Raw genomic sequence first — 20,409 nt, 5'->3', positions numbered from 1 at the left:
GGGGGGGACAAACGTGGACAAATGTGTTTCCTATTATCTGAGCATGAAGGAGCGTGTGGGGGTTGGTTTGTATGAAACACATCAACGACTGCAACGGGTACGATTGCCTTTATCAAAAAAAAGAAGAACTTCAAACCCCTTGACCTGAACGAACATCAGGCTTTTTTCACAGTGAAGCACCTGTTGAGACTTACAGATGGAGAAAGAAAGAAAGAGACAGATAGACCAAGTGAGACTTATAACTCCTTCTACCAGATTTTAATAAGAGAACTCCCCTCCCCCCAAAAAAGGATTAATTCATCTGGCTGACCTGCTGTTTTTAATAGAGGCTAACTATTTTATCTCTATAGCTGATATAACTTCTTGGCTTTGAGGTGTCCCTCTTGGATTTCTCGGGCTTTGGCACCATTACAGAAGTGTTACTCTCTTACATGCAAGAGAAGCTTTCAAATCCGCACATGGAAAGTTCTCAGAGGCGGCGTTGACTCATGGGATCGAACACCTGCCGGGGGCTCTCCAATCTGATCGACCTGCTCAAAGAAACGAAACAAAAGAAAAAAGTCGAGAAGATGAAATTTTAATACCGCATCTGATTCCCCCGACAGAGCAAATGACAGAGCAGAGAGAGAAATCACTTTAAGCTCCGGCTTGCGTCACTTCCTCTGCAACTTTTGAATTTTTTTTTTCCTCCTGTGGGCTCCGCTTCCCAGATACTTGTGCAGTGAACACATTCCTCTTTTGCAAATAGTTTTATTGTGTTTTTATAATAAGAGAAAAATGTTTCCCCGAGTACCTGATTTCACATAAATCTGTGCTTACATCAGAAACGCAGAGAAAAAAGAAGACAGAATAAATCAACTTTAAGCTCTCTGAATGTTCCCCTGCTTTCTTTCTGACAGTGACAAAACGTCTGACATTTTCACTCAGCAGGGAGAAACAGAATTTAAACGTAGAAAAACAACAGCTTAAACACAAAACGATGTCTCTCGGTGCATTCTTTTGCCGAATTCCAGCTTGTGAACAACCACTTGCGATTGGTCAAAGCAAGAGTGGCGTGCCTGGCAACCATTGTGCCATTGGCTAAAAGTCCGTTAATAGGCCAGTTGGTTGTTGTGGCCGCAGCCTGAGCCCCTGTGACTACAGAGGGCAGTCAGACGTGGTAGGAGATGGTGAGTGTAGATTTACCCCAGTGGAAAACTAAACTTCTGCCAGCTTGAAAGGACTCACATACAATTCACAGGCCTCATACGAGCATAGGCACACACACATCCAGTACAAACACACACATACACACTGCAGTCCAAAGCCTGTGGGGAATTTCATTGAACACAAGGAGCAATAGAATTCCATCACACACGCCAGGGGTTTCATGCCAAATTACCCTTTAATGGGATATTAAATGGCAGGAATCTGGCCGAGTGTTTTTCTTGTTGCTCGGTACCAGATTTCGCCCCGTCTGATATCATATAGATCATTATACGCCAAATAACTCCCAACGTTTCTGCGGGTGGAGACTGAGAGATCTTGGTCAGACGTTTTACATGAGATTGACAGTAGTGCATTTTCTCAGGTTCTACCCTTTATGGACGTTGGTTACAGCTGAGTACAGTAGCCTGATGGTGAATGTAGAGTTCTTGCCAGTGCATCTATTGATGTGGGAAAGCCCCAATAACTGCAACCTAGTCAGCGGCCAACAGCAAGTTCCCAGTAATGAGATTTTTATTTGCCTGTTTAAAGTCATGCCTCTATTAGGTTGAGATACTGTTAATAGCTGTTATCACCATCCTAAAACAGAATAAAAATGGCAGCATGTAGGTGTTAGCATGCTAACATTTGCTCATACACAGATTTTGTGAAGACACTGCATTTCGATGATTTTAGAAACGTTTTGATGTCATTTCTGCGCTAAATGCAAAGTGAGAGGACCACAAAATCATTCATTTTGTAGTTGCCATAATTGTACCCATGAAGTATCGTGAAACTCCCCCAAAAGTTGTTGAGATATTGCAGCCTGGACCAAAGTACTTGTGCAACCGCACAAAATTAGAGAAAAAAGCCTTTTAGAAATCATCAGTTTTTTCTTTCTTTTCAGCTGAGGCCGATTGGTCAAAAGCACTGAACTAAGTTAAAAAGTCAACCGTAGAACACTTTCCCCTTTTGCTGCCAGTAAATTCCTGGAACCTGTCCCATACGTTTTCACCAAAAAAAAGAAAGTGGCACAGTAAAGTTGTTGGGCTTAAAGTTGCAACCAGTGATAACATGTATGGGAGAGGTTACTACAATAAACTCAACAATGATTCTCAGAGAATTCTGTTGGCCATAAAAAATACCCAGACCAAGGCTACGTCATGTTTGGTACTCAAACCTGTCCACATGTGGTCTGCTTATCAACAGGTGCCAAGGTAGAAATGATTCTTCACTCTTGCTCAAGATGACATGATAATTTTGAGTAAAATGCAACTGAAATCTATAAAATCAAAGGTTTATTTACTCAAAGAATTAATATTTAAGAAATATGCACTCAGTACAAACTGAATGTATACAAGTCATTTGAACAGGTTCCTTTAGATTTAACATCTTGTGTTGTACTTATGTAACAAAATTACACTGAAAATTTACATGCAATCAACTTTTTTGGACGAATAAAGTTTTTTTAAGGGTACTGCCATTTGAACTGGCTTGGCATGGGCCCCGACAATATGCTTGCGAGAAAGAGGTAAAAGTTATTCTTCCTGAGGGGAACGTGAATATCTAGCAGCTAAAAGTGAAATATTTGTGTCGAAACCTGCCAAAATCGTGTAATTATTTATTTTTGTCACTTCCACTTGATACTTCCACTATTTATTGCATTTCCCATCAATAAGTCTATGAATTAGAGGATTTCTGCCACCGAGAGAAACAAACTGGCCCATTATTTATCACATTCAACTGACTTAAATCTAAAACTGGTGGTTTTTAACACGTAGGATTCTTAGAAACCTGTTCAATGAAAACAGCAGTGCTTGACAGGAGCCGCTGAGGTCCTAAGGGCCTTTCAAATTAGGCTGGAGCAAGTGCCAGACAGTTATTGAATCCTGGAGAGTTTCGTAGCACTTAAGGAGCTGTCGACTTGTCCAGGTGAATGGAAGAAGTCGTCTCATTGTGGAAAAAAAACACCCAGAGTGTTTGGATTCCTTGTCGTGAGGTGGAAGGGTAGAGAGATGTGATGGTCACTGCCGATAAAAAGAGATTTCTATCATGATTGTTTTCATATTTTTGACTAACAAGATATACTTAACTGGATTTCCCTTACTCTCTCTTGTTTCCTCTCCAAAGAAAAAAACCCGACTGGGATGATTTTTGTAGCAGTGTTGTTCAGGGATGCCGGCTGTTATGACTGATTTAAGGCTCTAATGTCTTTCTTGCTTGGGCGGCAGGGTAATTTACTGTAAGCCACAGAGTAACAGGAAAGACAGCGCTCGATACAGGGACACTTGATGACAATGAGCCACTCCTGGCGAGTGATGGATGAAGACTCGTTGTCTCAGGAATTCAAAGATGTGGATAGACTGGCTACAATTTGCTCTTTCCACAATTTCATAGGAAAGAAGAAAGGGAAGACAGAAAGAGGAGGAGGTTGGAGATGTTGTTCCAAGGCGGCAGCTTTTGCCAAGACTGACTGGGTTCAGGTTGGGCTTTAGAAATCAGTTTGGACAGCATGAGAGGGAGGAGAGGGAGGCGCTTGGTCCATCCAGATCAAGAGTTGAGTTTCCCCAGAAGTGGCCCGTTGGGAGAGAAAAGACAGCGTGGTGGCAGTGACTAAGACACACAGAGAGTGTGGTTGGAAGAAGTGAGTGTGTGCATGTGTGTGCATTCTTGTTTTTTTTCTCAAAAAGATAGGAAGATGAGGGGGAAAACTGGGGACATCTGGTTGGCCCTTACTTTGTGATGGGGTTGTTTCGCACAGGACTGGGACTTGGGGATTGGGTGAGACTACTAACAATTAAACTGAGGTGTAGGAAAAGTTCATCCAAATTACAAAAGTGATCTATATATTTTTGTACTTACCCCTTGCGGTGTCTGGTCATGCAGATTGTTAATAACCATAACAAACGCCTCTGAAAAGTCTTCCAACTCATTTGGGAGATGGTTGGAATTTTATTTGTCCTCCTCAGAGCATTGAAAAATTTCTTCAAAAAAAAAAAAAAGCAGCAGTGATTATTTCCAAAGAAGCTGTGTCCCCTGGTGCAAAGAACTCACCGCCAACTGAATTTTCTGGTAGAAAGGAGCTCCAGTAACAACTGTTGAAACCGTTTAAACCCTTTTTTAATTTAAAGACATAACAATGATGTAAAGTATGCATATTCAGACTAACTTTGGATTGAGTGAAATTATGTAAGCTTGATCTCACTTACAAGAAAAAGCAGGTTTCTTGATAGTGAAGATGATTTAAATTTTTGATGTGATAATATAGTTTGTTTCAGTGTTGCCACACAGCAGAGCCTTTGGGAATCACTGCAGTAGACAGTGGATTGAAGCCTGTATGAATAAGCATTATGAAATCAGTGTTGTTTTATGTAAAGCTATAGCTATACATCAGTGATATCTGTGTGCTCGTGAATGTTCAGGAAATTTACTATAAGCTATTAAAGTTTTATTGCCCTAATAAGAGTAATATTTGCTGCCTCCACCAAGGAGCTTGTGTGATTGGTTTTGGCTTGTCTGTTTGTTTGCAAATACTTATGTTAACATAAAAGTTACGGACAGGTTTGCAGAAATGGGATGAGGCCCAACATCGAGCTGGATCTGAATAGAGGAATTTTTGGAAGGATTACTTTTTTTCATTGTGAAGATGTCATCTTCACAGACGTGTATCGAATTCAAACAAGAAAAAAACCATTCAAAACATTGCTTGAATTTACCAAGAAAATATCACAAATTAATATGGATGTCCTTCTAGATCCAGGGCCTCAGTTTATGCGTGGTACAAAATGAATTTTGAGCTTTGTTGGAAGTATGCAGGCTTGGACTGCTCTTGTTTGTATTACGTAATGATTTTCCAGCATTTTTTCCGATGAATTCGAAAGGTTTCAAGATAAAAATGCATTCGTAATGTTCAGTATAATTTGTTCTTTGAAAGCAGCTATTATCTTTCTTTATATGTTCTGTTTTTACAGTGGTGGACGGTCATATTAAACTTGGCAAACTCCAAGTAAACCCCATAAACCAATAGCTGACTTTGATAGGTCTTTGATTTGTATGACTTTCAGCCTCAATACAGTTATTTTAGGCATACAGCTCTAACTGTGAGCTAAGAGGCTCCACCCACCTTTCCACCACCCACCCTCTGTTTAAAACTTCTGTTTGGAACTCATGCCCAATCAGAGGAAAGCTGGCTTAAAGGGAGAAGAAGCTAAAATGGCTCATTTCAGACAATGGAACAAAATAAAAGCAGCACCAAGCCTTCCAATAAGGATTCTTTTTGAACTGTGACTCATGTAGAGCTACTCTAGCAGAGTTCATTAATAATAAAAAAAAAATACTGAGCTAGAAATGGGTGTAATAGGTCCACTTTAACATAGTATATTAAGGTATATAAGTGTCCTACCGCTGCAGCTGTGTTTTTTTTTCCGTCTTGTCACGCACAGCAGAAAATAGAACTAAGAAAGGACGAGATTAGACACACATAATACGACACATAAGTGTCCTTCAGGGTGTGGCTGGTCCAACGGTGGGAACAACTAGGAGTTGGCAAAAGTTAGGCATAATCCTGGCATTAAGCTGTGGGACAGCTTCAGGCAAATGGAAAGGTGGATAAAAAAGACAGAGAGGAAGAAAAAAAACCCTCATGGTGAACCTCTCTGACTGGAAGATGGGATATTGGCTTCTGACCACTAAACAGAGGCTGGATGAGAGGCAACCAGAGAGGACAGCAGCAGACTGAGACAGTGCTCATCCTGTGGAGAAGTGTTAACAGACAAACACCAGCACAGACACTGTTTATACGCAACTGCCTAACATAGAACTTGAAGAGGGCAGAATAATAAGCCCTCACAAGCTGATAGTTTTTAAATCATCAGTACACCAAGGCTTCTAGGGACGGACACACACACACACACAAACACACACACACATAATCATTTCATCGGATTTAGAAAGCACAGCTGCCTGCCTAGTCAGAGAAACCGAGCCACGCTGCCCTGTTCCGTATAAAACACAAATTGTTTCCATTTTAAAAACCCAGCCGTGTCGAGAACAATCGTTTGCCATCGCGTTCCCACGGGATGGAGGAGAGAGGAGAGAGTTTAACGAGCGAGCCGAGGTGTGACCCAGCAAGGACGCGGAACACACATACGCAGAAATCCCCCAAGAGTGTGAGAGGGCCCTGCAACTACCACTGCAGACAATTGCAACATAATAATGCAGTGTGTGCAGCACAAACATATCATTTGGCCAGATCCCCCTGAAAAAAAGGTTATTTTTGCACACATGTAAATACTTAAAAATCTGAATAATGTTTACTTGTGGTTTTCGCTTTTCCTTTCCCCCCCCCACGTCCTAATTTGTGTGTTTTCTGCACCACAAGCAGTTGCCGTTCATCCCCGAGGATGTCGCTGAGAAAGCTGTGATGAAAGGGTCTGCCTGAGGAGACTGGGCCCCGCTTTTTTTAATCTCTTTTGTACCTGCCGCGTCAAAGCGGTGATAAGAGGCTCATCTGTTCATCATCAGTGATGTGTCCCAGTCGAACGTGATCCTGTTTTTAATCTTTCTGCGGCCACCCATGCTCACATCTCATTCCACTTCCTAATTCCCCTTGGTTCCTCTTTTGGATGCTGTGGCTGTCCACCCACAGCCACACAGACAAGACACTTGCACACATTGCCATAACATCGTATTTACTTCTTCTTCGTCGAGACGCGCTCCTTATTTTGGCTGATTTACGGGGGCCCTGATTACTCTCTGTTTACTGGCACTTGTAAACACAATGACAACCTGGCAGCATTTAAACATTTCAAGCACTGTTATTATTTCTCCATCTAGCAAGAAGACACAAGGCAATCCTCAATGCTAGGATCTTGGTTATCTGCCCCCAACCGCAGCCACAGCACCAGTGTGTCATCTGCCGGGCAGACATGGAAAAGGAAAAAAAAAGAAGAAAAAAGAAAGCACAGAAAAAGCAGGAGATGAACGTCGTTTTTGGGCAGCAGCTCAGTATCTGTCTGGCCGTGTCAGCGCATGTATGTTGGATTTAATAGTTTAAGAGCTAATTATTCAATATTTTTGTAAGCGATGAAAGTGTTGTCAGGGCGAATGGAGAAGGCATTAAATTCACGCCATGTATGATGTCTTTGGCTAGCTGAGTGGAATTGACAGTTTGCTTCGTTGGAGCCTCAGACTTTGTTCAAACGCGGCAGAGACGGGGAAAGGAATGGCTGGGAGGGGTGATATAAAAGTAGGGTTGGCAGAGCACGAGGCAAGCTGAGTGCCAAGGCATCCCTAACTTCATTTACAGACTCTTCTTGACATTATAAAAAAGCACAGAGCATCAGAGAAATATAATAAAAAGAGAAATCTTAGGCTCGCACGTCGGGCTTAAAGTGGCAGAAAGAAAGAAGCTCAAAAAGGCGTCGCAGCACCTGAGGGTTTTTGGCATTTCCTTTAGCCAAGTCTTCTTGACTTGGCTAAAAGTAATTAATGCATCTTCTGATATTGATTTGACTTCACATCAGGTGAGCTCATCACAGTTCTATCCTGTAGGTCGAGCGCAGCGTTGTGATTCACCTGTGGTGATGGTAACTTCTGACTCATCCTCGGGTTTGGGCGGGCTTCAAAGAGGCTGCTTAATGACATGATGGTCCATTCCTATCCTGTGGTTGCACAGGTCAGCGGTGACCAGATTGTCCAGTGTGCAGCACCACTCTGGTTCTCATCAGGTCCTGTTAGGGGAAATCAGCTTAGCTCATTTCCTACTTTAACAGTCGAGTTTGGATTCTGTCTCTGCGTCCAGATTCACCGGCTTTTTAAGATTCACAGAATTTATTCATTATTTATTTCAAAACTGGCAGCCCAGACAATTGTTAGTTTAGCTTTCCATCCATACTGGTAGTCTTACATATCCAGACAAAGCACATCATTTCTGCATCATCTTTAAATGTATCTAAAGTGAACACATGTTCAGGTTTCAAATGGATTAGGCTTCTCTAAGGACTCCCTACACACAGTTGATACAATGCTCCTATGATGTACAGATTAAGCAAAAGAAGATCCAGTGTGTTAATACTTGAGCTGTAGACATGCTGGTAGAGCCAAGCTAGCTGTTTCTCCTCGCTTCTAACATTCCAAGCAAAAAGTGCTGATAGCTCTTATGCAGTCACCTCAAACTGAAGACCAAAGCCCCACCAACCTGCATGCACCTCAGCCCTTCTCTTTGCAGGGAGAAGCCTGTTAGAAGAAAGATTTAAAGGGAGTGTCGCCTTAAAGGAAGAGCACTTGTTTCAGTCAACAGGGCTGCACCAATGCACGATATAAGATGAATAAGGATTATACACCTCTGTGAATCATGCAGACCTACTCTAGCAGAGCCAGAGAATAAAAATATGGAGATTGAAATTAGCATAAAAGACCTATAAGTGTTAGAATTGTTAAACCCTATTGCTTTAAAATTGAGCCATCTTTTCTGTTTCTAGGTAATCATTTGTTTTCAATTTCTATTCTATTCTTATTTTTAGACTCTTTATACTATCCATGGTGACGAGAAATTATTCTGGATAATACTAAAGCTATAAGCCTGCAATATCATAAAATGCCCTTGTGTGTGTGTGTTTATGTTTGTGTGTGTGTGTGTGTGTGTGTGTGTGTGTGTGTGTGTGTGTGTGTGTGTGCTTATTTGTCTGTCTGATTCAGCCCAGCCCACGGTTTGTGCAACTCAGCTTTCCTTGTTTATTGTTGCGAGTTGCTAACAACAGCTCCAGATGGTAATGATGATAGTCAGCCACTCTCCTCTGCAGCCATCTTAACAGGTGGAACCTCATAACCTCAATAATTTGTCAGCCCCTGCTTGTTTCCCTCATTTTCACCAAGTTTTGTTAAAGCTACTTTTTCTTTTTTCTCCTATGTTCTTTTCCCCCTTCCCCTCCATCGTCCCGCTGTGATGTTAAGTGAGCTAGTATTTTTGGACTTCCAGCACAATGCCAGAAACCATCAGACTTCTTAGCTTTCCCCTTTGGCGGTCCGTGCAACCCCACTGTCAGTGAAGCCCAAAGGCAACAGCAAAGTTGACTGAGTATTCAGTAGCAAAGTAGTTGAGTTTAAAAAAGAAAAAAAAAAGTGAAAATAATAAAAAAAAAAAATCTTCAGTGATTTATTGGCCATTTATTGAGTCTTTGGCGCTGCTCTTGTTTTTAAAAATCCCAGTTTTAGATGTTTTAGGCAAAGGGCTTTGGAAACAGAGTTTTTCTGCAAGCAGTGGTGCATTTTCAAAATCTGGGGTCCAAGGGGTTGAGAGCTGGTGTCTAGTCCCCAATGAGGGCCTTGGAGTGCAGGGTGGCAAAGGTCATCCTTGCATCCACCTGCTAGAAAGCTCAGAAAACACAGTTTTATGTGTGTGTTCTGAAAGGAATCATCTGGACAGTGGCTGCCTCACACACCCTGGAAACACTTAAAGCTGTGGATGGAAAGTCTCACACGCTGCACTTCAGATCCCACAAACACACACACACTTTTCTTCTGCCTGTTGTTTGTCTTTGATGTTGCTGCTATCAGTTGCTGTCACCAACCGATCTTTACACCGGGCACCACAGCCGTAAACACTGAGCTAATGTATCTCGAAGGCAGGGGGCATAAACAGCGCATGAAAACTGTGTAATTTGGCCTCTAATTACAGCACTGTGATTACGGAGTGTTGTGCACATTTTTAATCAGGACCAATCCGTTTTGGAGCCCTGGCAACAATCAGGAAAGAAAGATGGAGATAGAGTGCAGGGAGGATGGCTTCACAGTTTTCAAGTATTCAGTTGACACTGGCAATTTAGGCAATTAATTTGAAGAATGGCTGAAGAAATATAGAGGGCTTAAAAACTGGAGACTAAGAAGAGATGGATAATATCAGGGGCTTTAAAAAAACCTGCTCTTGACATAGCACAGAGTCACTCTTTATTAAAACAGACGGGAAACATTGCATTTGTTTTGGCTGGTTCCTGACGAGTACCTCAATCAGGGGGTATTACAGCAAATCAAAAGGTGAACAGTCGACCTGGGGGACATCAGTAAAGGAAAAGGGGACTCGCTGATGAAGTGAGATAAAGGCAGAGCAAAAGACGGGACAGCAGGGAGTTGTGGTCGGATGGGAATGAGAGGATTTTTTTTGGAACACTTACACGCTGAAGCCCCAAATCTCATCCTGTGGTTTGTAGTGCTGGGTTATCACGTCCTCATCGCCCTCACACACGTGCACACACACATTCCTGCTCTTCTTCTGTCTAAGAATGATTGGCTTCTTCTGTCTGTCTCTTTCTCTCTCCCTCTCTCTGTGGATTACACCTATTACGGAATGAGCGGGAAAAGCGCAGGAAATGTTATAATCAGGCTCACATTAGCTCTGGGGCCTCTTGAACGCTGTCATGAAAGAGGAACAGAGCGCGGCGTTGGGAGTAATTAGGCGCTTCAAGCCTGAACGCTGTATCCAGAAATTTGGAAAATCTACGGAGGGTTTGGCGAGGTTAGAGGTGACACAACAGAACGGTTAAATGTTGCATGTGCTTTCCCCGTCGCTGAACGAGCTTTGGCTCCTTTGCTCTCAGTGGGTCTCTGTTGGCTATGTCGAAGCCTGAACACAGTGTCCTCGCTCAACCTCTTCCAGTCCCTTCTTACCACGATAGCAAATGAAATTCCAGCGAGAATGAAGGGTGCAGATTTTTATTAGCAAAGGAGAACGTTAATGCACGCCCGCCAACTGCTGCCTTGTGGTGACGGTGGCTGGTGGAAGGGTCTCGTTAAAACACTAGCTCAGGTTTAGACACTTGCTTTATGGGGAAATGCGACATTGGTGGGGTATAAAAGACTGGGTGACCCTGTGCTGTTGGTGAGGACATTCAGGAAATCGGATTGACAGCCGAGCAGGAGACAACCCAGGTATGACGAACTCTGTTATCTTTGGACGAAATGAAAATTTGGGGAGAGTTTGCCCTCCTTTGAACATTCTTGAGTCATCCAGTCATCTATATCTGGTCAAGACCGAACTTCTTAAAAGCTCATGGGGCCTCAGACGCGTGTTTAGTTAACTTAAAGAGAGCGCCCGGGGGCGACGCGACTAGAAAAATCCAGATGCTCTGCTTTTTTCTTTTTTCTTTTTGGTTAATGCCTCATGAAACGCCAAGCCTGTGTCCTCATACTCACTGTTGGGCAGATCTCACCTAAGGCTGGAACCAAGACAGCAGGACAGGTTCAGCTCAAACACCCAAATGAACTCCTCTTTCACTCACACACACGCATTCAGGCAACAAGAGCACGCTGAAATAAACACACTGGTTGCCCCGAAGAGAAGTTGGGTTTCATTGTTTAATGACTCTGCTATTCCCTCTGCTAATGTTTCACATATGAGATAAAGATTGCTCCCATTTGAAGAGAGGAAAAAAAGAAAGGGAGAGCAGGCATCCATTTCTCTCACTGACTCACTTGCTGCCTTTTCATTCCCCCTTTAAATCTTCTGCGCTCAGTCATTTTTGATCTGATTTCCTCAGACAACTCAATTACATTGGCTCGGGCCCATTTGTTTTCCAACAAAATATTAGAGAATGGAGCTTGTGAGTCATAAGAAACATCTTTCAACTCGATCCTATTAGTCACCTTGTTTCTTGACGGCTTATTGCAAAAAAACCCCAAAAACAACAAAAAAAACCGTCCTTTTTGTCCAGCGTCTGAGCGAAGAGAGAAAACAGAGCAACACATGTTTGCACAAAGCAGGGTGTACGCATAAGAGCGCACAGCATAGACCTCACACACTACAGCACACACACTGCGAGAGTGTATGTTCAGCGACATTCCAATAAATCCTCATTGACCCCGATGAACTCAGCAAAATTAACCTTTTTTTCTCTCTCTCTCCTTGCTTTCAGAAACCACAGAGCATGGATCAAGTAAATGTGACAGGTGAGCAGCCTTTCTCTTAACGCTGCAGACCAGATCGAGTCATTTGCATTTGCGAGCTGATCGTAACGCTCTCTGTTTTTGTCCTTTCGTGTTGCATGGTCAGCTCGCTCATCAGCAGCAGCGGTGGCCCCAGAGCCACACAGAAAGAAAAGGCGAAAGGCAAAGACGAGACATACTGGAAGGAGATCAACGCCGCCATGGCCTTGACCAACCTGGCACAGGGGAAGGACAGTGCCTCCGGGACCACCAGCTGCATTATCCAGAAGTCCTCTCATATAGCAGAGATCAAGACTGTCAAAGTGCCGCTGGTGCAGAAATATTAGCCTGGACGTCGTCCTCCCGTCCCCTCTATGCAAACCAGCAAACATTCCTGTTTCAGCAAACTCACCAGAGTCCAAATAAACTCCCCCCTCCCCACCCCAAAATGAAAAGAACTGTTGTTTAGGGAGGGTGGTCGTGGGGTGGGGGTATTTGAAGTCAGGAAGTGTGAGGCAGAAAAAGAACTTTCATTCTTTTTGGTTGTTATTGATGTCTGAAAAAAAAGGTTCATAAGAGGCCTTGGCTATCTTCTCTTTTGCGAGTACTAGTTTTAGCAGCAGTATTTCCTTAAAAAAAAAAAAGAAAAAAACTTTTGTAATGTTAACTTATTTTTTTTCATGTTTTATTTTTTATTTCTTCTTTTTTTAACGCTACAAATTGAGTCTTTTTGCCAAAGTGCCTTTGTTGTTTAGACAAATAACTCACTGACTGTGGTCGATGTGGAGCACAGATACTGACGTGCCTCTGGAACACTTTTTTAGGGTCCCAGTCATGATTCAGGATTCAGGATTCAATTTGTGAATGAAAATTCCCAGCAACAGCATGTGCCTTAAGGGCTGAGTGAGCTCAGCAATCCGAGGCGCCGACGAACTCGAGTGGCACACACTTGTACGGGTGTGCACTGGGCTTGGGAAAATGCCCGGTGTGAATCCTCTGAAGGCATTGTTCTTGTTTTGACTGGAGTCTTCATTTTGACTGTAAACTGAACTCTGTCCCAGTCCCAGCCACGTCGATGGCGGGCCAACAGCAACTGCTGGCTACGCAGATAAGCAGCCAGCTCTCTCCTCCTTGTCCACATCTCGGCCTTGGATTTCATTAACCAGCGAAGGATTCCTTTCTTATCGTGGCTTTTTACTTGCTCAAATGTGCACATGACACTCAGCTGGACCCAAATGAAGACGCGGTGACAAAGATATACGCATTAGAGGCGTGCTTTAAGGCTCAGTGGAGGAATGCCATGACCTAAAAGGGATGTTTTTGCTTTGCATTATCAGTGTTTTATGCGGACACTGTTGCCTTTTCACGTCTGCGCTCAGAACAAGATGGTCTAGTATGAGAAAAAAAAGCCACCGCCACGAGCACCCCCAGCCTTTTGATCCTCAGCCCTCTCAGCTGTTTAGCATTACATTCTAATTGCTGTTTACAAGGAGCCAGAGGACAGGCTTAAAAGTTTGACTTTCTTCCCCTTCGCTCCGTTTTTTTTACCCCTGACTTCAAAAATACATTTCAGTATTATCTTTTCGTCGGCCAAGCAAGTATTTGTTATTGTCCGTCTGTGTGTGTGTGTGTGTCTGTTTTGTTCTTGATCAAAACTCAGTTTCTCTTAAGCATCAAGCGCTTCTTCTGTCATCCAATGGAAAGAATCTAGAATGTACTAATGTACGGTGCATATGTTAGAAACGTTTGGGGGGACCGATGCCAACTTCACAAACAGGGGGAATGAAATTGAAGTCAATGGGAGAAGTTGAAGTTGGCTCTCTGTGCTGACTTTTTAATTTTATGTATATCTTCAAGGTACTGTTTATATGTGTCAAAATGTACACTCCTTCAGAAATTGTGCAGTTTTCCTTCTTTTTTTTGACAAACCCAGACTGTGCATCTGGTCAAGGACTTTGAGAGGGAGTGAAGCTGCACAAAGTAACTTTTTGACCTTTTTATGTGTCTTGAATGTGCAAACTGTTTAAAAAAAAAAAGCTGCACTTACAGTTTTCAGTGGAGGTGTTTTTACATAAAAATGAATGGAAGTAAAGAGAAATGAAGGACAACTCTATGTTATTCCTGTTAGTGTGACTATGGAAGTATTATGGAATGAATCGCACTAGCCACTCCCCAGGCACTATTTGCTTATGCAGGTGGGGGGGCTCCCACATGTGTTTTTTATACACCTGATCCAGGCAGGGTGGCTGCGGGGTACCATCGGACCCGCTCCTTGTGTTTCTAATCGCACTTCTGAACCTCTGGGCCGCTCGTGACCCTCACACCTCACACAATACCCGCTTTCTGGGAAGAGGCAGAGCAAAAGGACGGAGGCTTCAGAGACAACAAAGATGCCTTTGTTGTTCCTACCTGCCACCCCCCCAAAAGAAAACCCTACAAGTATAAACAAAGCCAAGAGTTTTGGTACTGTATATGTCTTTCTCCAGCACAAACCATGCTTTCACAACCATGCTGACGAATGGAAAGCAAGCAAACGTATATTAAAGCTTATAAATTATTATTTCTGACTTTGTCGAAACAAAGAAAGTGGTGACCATAGTTTGGTTCTTTTATTGTTAAGTTATATAAATTGAAATGTTATGTTTATTTGTTTGTTTGTTTTGATAGAGACTGGATTTTCAATCCAATGACCAAACACATATCTCCTCATCTTGTCCGATTTGCTCTCTTGTAAAATATCTTTTATAAAAACAGTTGTTACTTGATGAAAGCAATGAATAAACCTCTAAATGAAATCAATGGGGTTTGGGGTTTGTTTTTGTTTGTTTTTTTTCATGTTACTGGTTCACTAACGAACTTAATACCAAGCAACAACTTCCACGGGTGAAAATTAAGCCAATGTGGAAGTTCCTGTAACCTTCCTCATTTGGCCAATTGAGGCCCTCTGTTTCGCAGACAGGTATCTGTTTGTGCTGATAGGGCGATTAACTGTGATAAATAGAAGTGGAATCACAAATCTGCTGTTGTCTGCATACACAACAAAAATTGCACCAAATGGAATTTCACATTAGCTTGCAGGTCAAGCCAGAAGCTCATAGGTTTGAAAAGAAAACAAGAGTACAACCTTTTAAGTTGAGCCTCCTATTGCAAAGAGATGCATGTTGTGCAAGCTGACTCTGACTGATTGCAACCCGTTGGCAATCTGTCCACATTTTGAAATTAGTTGGCAATGATTTGCAAACCTTAAACAATCTGTCTGACAGTGATTGCAGTCAGACTGTTGTTGTTTGGAGACAGGTCACTGTAACTACTTGCAATCAGCTGCTGAAAGTAAAAACAAGTAAGAAGAAATAAAACAAGAAACCAACAATTTTTCCTAGTGGTAAGTAGGCTGCCATTCTATTTTCACTCTAGTGTGACTGAGCTGTGATATTACTTACAACTACGTGCATCTGGCCTTGTTAACCAAGCTTCCTAGTGTTAACTGATAACTTAGCACTCCACCCTCTGATCCTTTAACACACCCCAAAAGACAAAAAGGCAATTCTCTAATCAAGGCTTTAAAACAGGCTATTACAAGCTACAGGTGGTTAAGGTGGGTACATGCATATACAATTAAAGCTTAAATGTTAAAAAATTGCTAACATGTTAAACTGTTAGCAATATCAGCAATCACCGGAAGTCATGCTTTCATCGTAGATGTAAAGAACATTGGAGAGAAATGTGCGATCAAATGTAGGGTTTCTACATGTAAAAGAAAGAAGAAACACAAAAACATATATAGCCTGTGTGGAACTGAGGAGATTTGTAATAAATCTATTTGGGTTTACAACAATAAGCGAAACCTCTAATAGTACGTTCAGTTACTTTATTCAGTTATAGTCCAGATTTAAACACAAACTAAAGAAATTTTACATGGTAAGAGTATTTAGAGAGAATGAAAGTGCCGCAAATTACATACAGGAGTGTTATTTTTTATCATTTCAAATGTTTTGATGAGTGAAGAACATGCAAACACAAATTCTGTAAACAGTCACTTTGGGCAACTTTAGCCTTCTTTTGTATATGTAAGGAGGCCAAAGTCTTAATTCCATCTACGGGCCACGGCTCGACACTAAATGCAATATAGGAGATGTTTGTTTATGACACAAAAGGCGTGGTGGTTTTTAAGAGCTAAACAAACTAATCATGACAAACCATTGGGAGAGCTGAATGTACACAGCAGTTAGCTGCGTCAACCGCATACCACACATTAGTGGTTTGGGCCCCAGCGTTTGCTATCTCATGTGTATTTTTGCTACCTTAACGAGAATGTTTGACTTTATTTGTTCAACTTGGGATCACATCAAAATCTGTCTCTTTGCAGTTGAAGAGAGCAGAAGGAGATAAATGGCTTTGAATATAGGTTTCATAAAGTTTTGGTTTTCTATATCCTCTGTCATGATGTGGATACCTACTATAGTCTGCGACTATAATTTGAACATTTGCGGTATGGTGGATTCTGCATGATAAAGCCAACAGACAAAGCAACAAACTTTTATACAGTGATGTGGCACCTCAGGAAGTCCAGGGGAAAGACTGAATTTATGCCTCACACTTCCGAGGTGTGTCCTTTTCCTTGGGGCTCAGTCCTTCCTGTATATTAATGGCTCTACCATGCCACTGCGTTTCCCAAACCTGAGCTCTGCCACGGAGCTGAGGCCAAGACCTCTCTCTTGGCAGGAGAGGTAACAAGCTAGAGGAAACAAGGCTGCAAGGGTTTTGTAAGATGGTGACAGAGCTTTTACCAAACTGGAGGGAGTGAACACCACAATCTGGCTAGTGTTGCAAGAGGCATCCTGTGGTTTCATTACAAATCAGAACCAATCAGGATGTCCCTTCGGTTTTCCTGTTACACAGCTGTCTCTGGACCTGCGAGATGGCTCTCGCTGACACTTCCTGAAATAATCCTTTCAGCTTTTTTGACCTCTCATCCCTCACTGCACTTAGCTGGCCAAACCCCAGATTCCCTGAGCAACATTTTCCATTGAAAACCTAAGTGATATTCCACTCTGCCTATAGCTTTCCCAGTCACCTTTTTATCTGTGGCTTCTCTGCATTTGCTGGTGAAGGACTTGACAGGAGGCATGGAAGTGCACGGTTATCTCAGCGCATGAGACAGACTTCTCTGGACTTCACCTTCGCCATTTTGCTGCAAACTAAACTCTCGCTGACACCAGGTAAAACCACACAGAGGGAAATCTAAGAAAGCAGACGTTCTGAAAACCATTTCCCCATTCGATGAAGAAACACGACTCCAGTGGCATGCTGAAGTAATTAGTTACCTTGCTGCGAAGGATGCTTCGAGGAGCCTCTGTTCATTCAAACCAGGACTTTGTCTTTTGGATGCAAATACAAGGGAACCGCTGGGCCTAATTGTTAGATTCCTGAAAGAATTGACTGATTAAAAAATTCATCCGGCCTTGCAATCATTTCAGGTTTGGGACTGTTTTGGATCAACTGGAACTTCATGGGTGTTTGAGAAGGCGAGACATTAAGGCCACCGCTTAGATCACGGACACTGTGTGAACAGAACTAATCACCTGGGAGGGAAAAAGGGTCAGCGAAGCCTTATTATTACAAATTAGACCCTATAAATTATTATGTTTTCCCAATGGGCACATCTGTACTGTAGATCAGTTTCACTTTAAGTTTGCATTAGTCTGGGAGCTTTGAGTAGACATGCAAGAATGAGCTGAACTGCACTGCACAGTGAGCGCATAGATAACAAACTAAAAGAATTACTTTCATTATTTCAGATTTTTGTTTTACCTGTAGATATTTCATTTTCACAGTGAAGACAACATTTTTTTCACCCAAGAAGGAATCCGACTCCTGCCTTTCACGCTTCATTTGTCTTGTCTTACGTTCTCTTTCATTATGTATCATTTCCTCAAATCACTCACATTCCGCCTTTCTCTTCTTGATTCCACTATTATATTAAAGCCACATTTCTCTGCACTTCTTCTGCGTTGCGCTTTATTGTGGTGTGGTTTCTGACTCCCTCTCCTTGTTGAGCTAACCTAAGGCAGTTGAAAAATATTTCCTGTCTTCGTTTCTCATAATAAACGTCTTCGCAAACCACCGAGAACAAGACGGAGAGAGCCGTGCTTACACGGAACCGCAAGTAAACACTGGTTTTGGCCAAACGAGGACACGCTGGGTGTTATTACAGGTGGACATCATCTCCGTTTTGTTTTGAGAGAGGGTCGGAGGGAAAATTGTGACACATGCCAGTTTGAAACAAAAAAGGTCAGTTGCACTTGTAAGAACAGCATGTGGAGGCATGCACATTGTTCTGACCTGAGAGCACTAGGAAATGGATAAGTGTAGGTGGTTGAGTTGCCAGAGTAAACTCCTCTCACAGAAAAGAGAGACATGCTCTTCGTGAAACGGAACACGAACGGGTCTTCGGGGGCGAGGGAATGCAGGAAATCTATGCTTTGATACCTGGTGTCAAGTTTTTCAGCTTTCATTCACATGATTTCATTGACCGCAGGCGCTCCTACATGTGCCGCACCGTGTTGTCGGCAAGAAAATGCTTACACAAAGTCCAACCACGCAAATCGTGTGTTCCTCTCCTCCGTAAACTGACATAATCCCAGTCGCAGTCTCACCGCAAAGCCCTGCAACACAACAGCTCTCATGTTCAGCGCTGTTGTCCAGAGGTTAGTCAGATCTTTTACTGTTTCCCTCTACCATCCAAACAAGCCCACCATGAACCGCCACATGAAGTAGAGCTCCCTGTTTGTTTATTGGAGGACAATGCTTGTGAATTTCCTCCCTGGATCCCTCTTTTCAGTCCATCCAAGTGTCACACACGCACACAGTGATAGTAACAATGCTGCACAAGCAGTTAAGCTGCCTGCACCTCAGCTGTTTCCCAACAGCCTAAATCCTGGTAATTGGCCTTCCCCTGAGCTCCTGAGACAGGCCGACTAAACAGCTGCTACAAACAATGACACCCCTTCCAGAGGTGTTGTGTTCCCAAGCCAACATACAGCTGCCAACAAGGGATCAGGGACAGGCAGGATGACATGCAAGCCAAGGGGTGAGAACTGGTACTTTTACTTGTGTTGGTGCAAACAAAAGTCAAGAAGACATATCTATTTTCATATACACATGAAATCCCCCAATGGGAGTCGGTATGTCCATATTTCAGCACTTAAAATTACCCTGAGAATGTTTTGAACTCAGTTTCTCTTTTGAGTTGGACTTGAGATTATTCACAGTCATTGTTTTGGAATTGAAGAACTCCAAACTTGCTGCTGGCCTTCCAGCATCCAGCCTCATCAAAGTACAATGCATCTCGTTTCAGATCCAAAGGGGAACCGTGGAAGGATTTGAAATGCCTCAGGACTCAATGTTCGCCCCAAGTTTGTACTTACTTTCACAATGCGTTACTAACAAACACGATTTTCTAGATCTGCTGCTCCATAGATTAGCACCATTATGATCAGCAGTCTAAATGCTAGGACACTGGTTCCCAGCCTGGGAGTCAAAATTGGCAAAGGGGAGAGATTAGAATAAAAAAAAAGTTCTCTCTCCCGTCTAACCCCTCCAACCAGACCAGCATGTGCATAGAAACACCCTATAAATAGTAACGCCAAACACTACAAAGACATTTGGCTTTACAAATGACAGGAACTCCACTTTCTTTAGTAAAACTGCTCTGTTTAACCCATTCATCCACCACATCCCACTGCCAATGTGGACACTTTTTCTGAAGCCTGAAACCAGATCCCACAGGAGGTGCACAAGTCAAATTTCCTCTCAGACAACTTTAATCACAGTTTGCTGAAAGGTTATTACTGCATGTTTCCCCAGTGATGCCTACCCCAGCTTTAAGTGTCATTTGTTCAGCTGTGTACTTTTTAATGCAAAGCTGCCATTATTTTGTGTGTGTGTTATGACAACCTGACATCACTCAAGGTTTAAGGTTAAGGTTAGACTAGTCTAAATTCAGCTACTGTAGTTAAGGAAAACATTCATAGCACAATTATCGCTGTCTTATCAAAGGCACTGTCAATGTCATGTCACCTAAAACAGTGTCAGCTACTGTCGAAAACAACTTTTTTCTAGGCCTTAATATAGCAGTCGTATTGGAACATGGAAGAGTTAGAAAATTTGGTGTACAGGCAATGGTCATGGTCATGAGGTTTCATAACTTTCATTACAAACAGGCCTTATTGTTCCGCAGGAAGAAACCTTTCATTTAAGTCTTATTTCGGTTCCTGTGAATGAACTTTGGGTGTTGCCAGTTAGCGA

General features: G+C 42.5%; 1 protein-coding gene across 2 annotated transcripts in view; it reads left to right on the top strand.

The window, feature by feature from the left end:
* Positions 1-16,046, top strand: part of mkxa (mohawk homeobox a) — a 28,744-nt gene extending 12,698 nt beyond the window's left edge. For both annotated transcript variants that reach the window (XM_042219260.1, XM_005918449.3), the window contains 2 exons: positions 12,093-12,126; positions 12,230-16,046. In XM_042219260.1, the coding sequence (XP_042075194.1) occupies positions 12,093-12,126; positions 12,230-12,449 (254 nt within the window). In that variant the 3' untranslated portion in view covers positions 12,450-16,046. The remainder of the gene's footprint in view (positions 1-12,092; positions 12,127-12,229) is intronic.
* Positions 16,047-20,409: the final 4,363 nt, after the last annotated feature.

This window comes from Haplochromis burtoni, unplaced genomic scaffold, assembly GCF_018398535.1.
Source record: "Haplochromis burtoni strain Fernald_Lab_line unplaced genomic scaffold, NCSU_Asbu1 Contig_30, whole genome shotgun sequence".
Classification (NCBI taxonomy): Eukaryota; Metazoa; Chordata; class Actinopteri; order Cichliformes; family Cichlidae; genus Haplochromis; species Haplochromis burtoni.
This window is presented reverse-complemented; position numbering and strand designations above follow the sequence as displayed.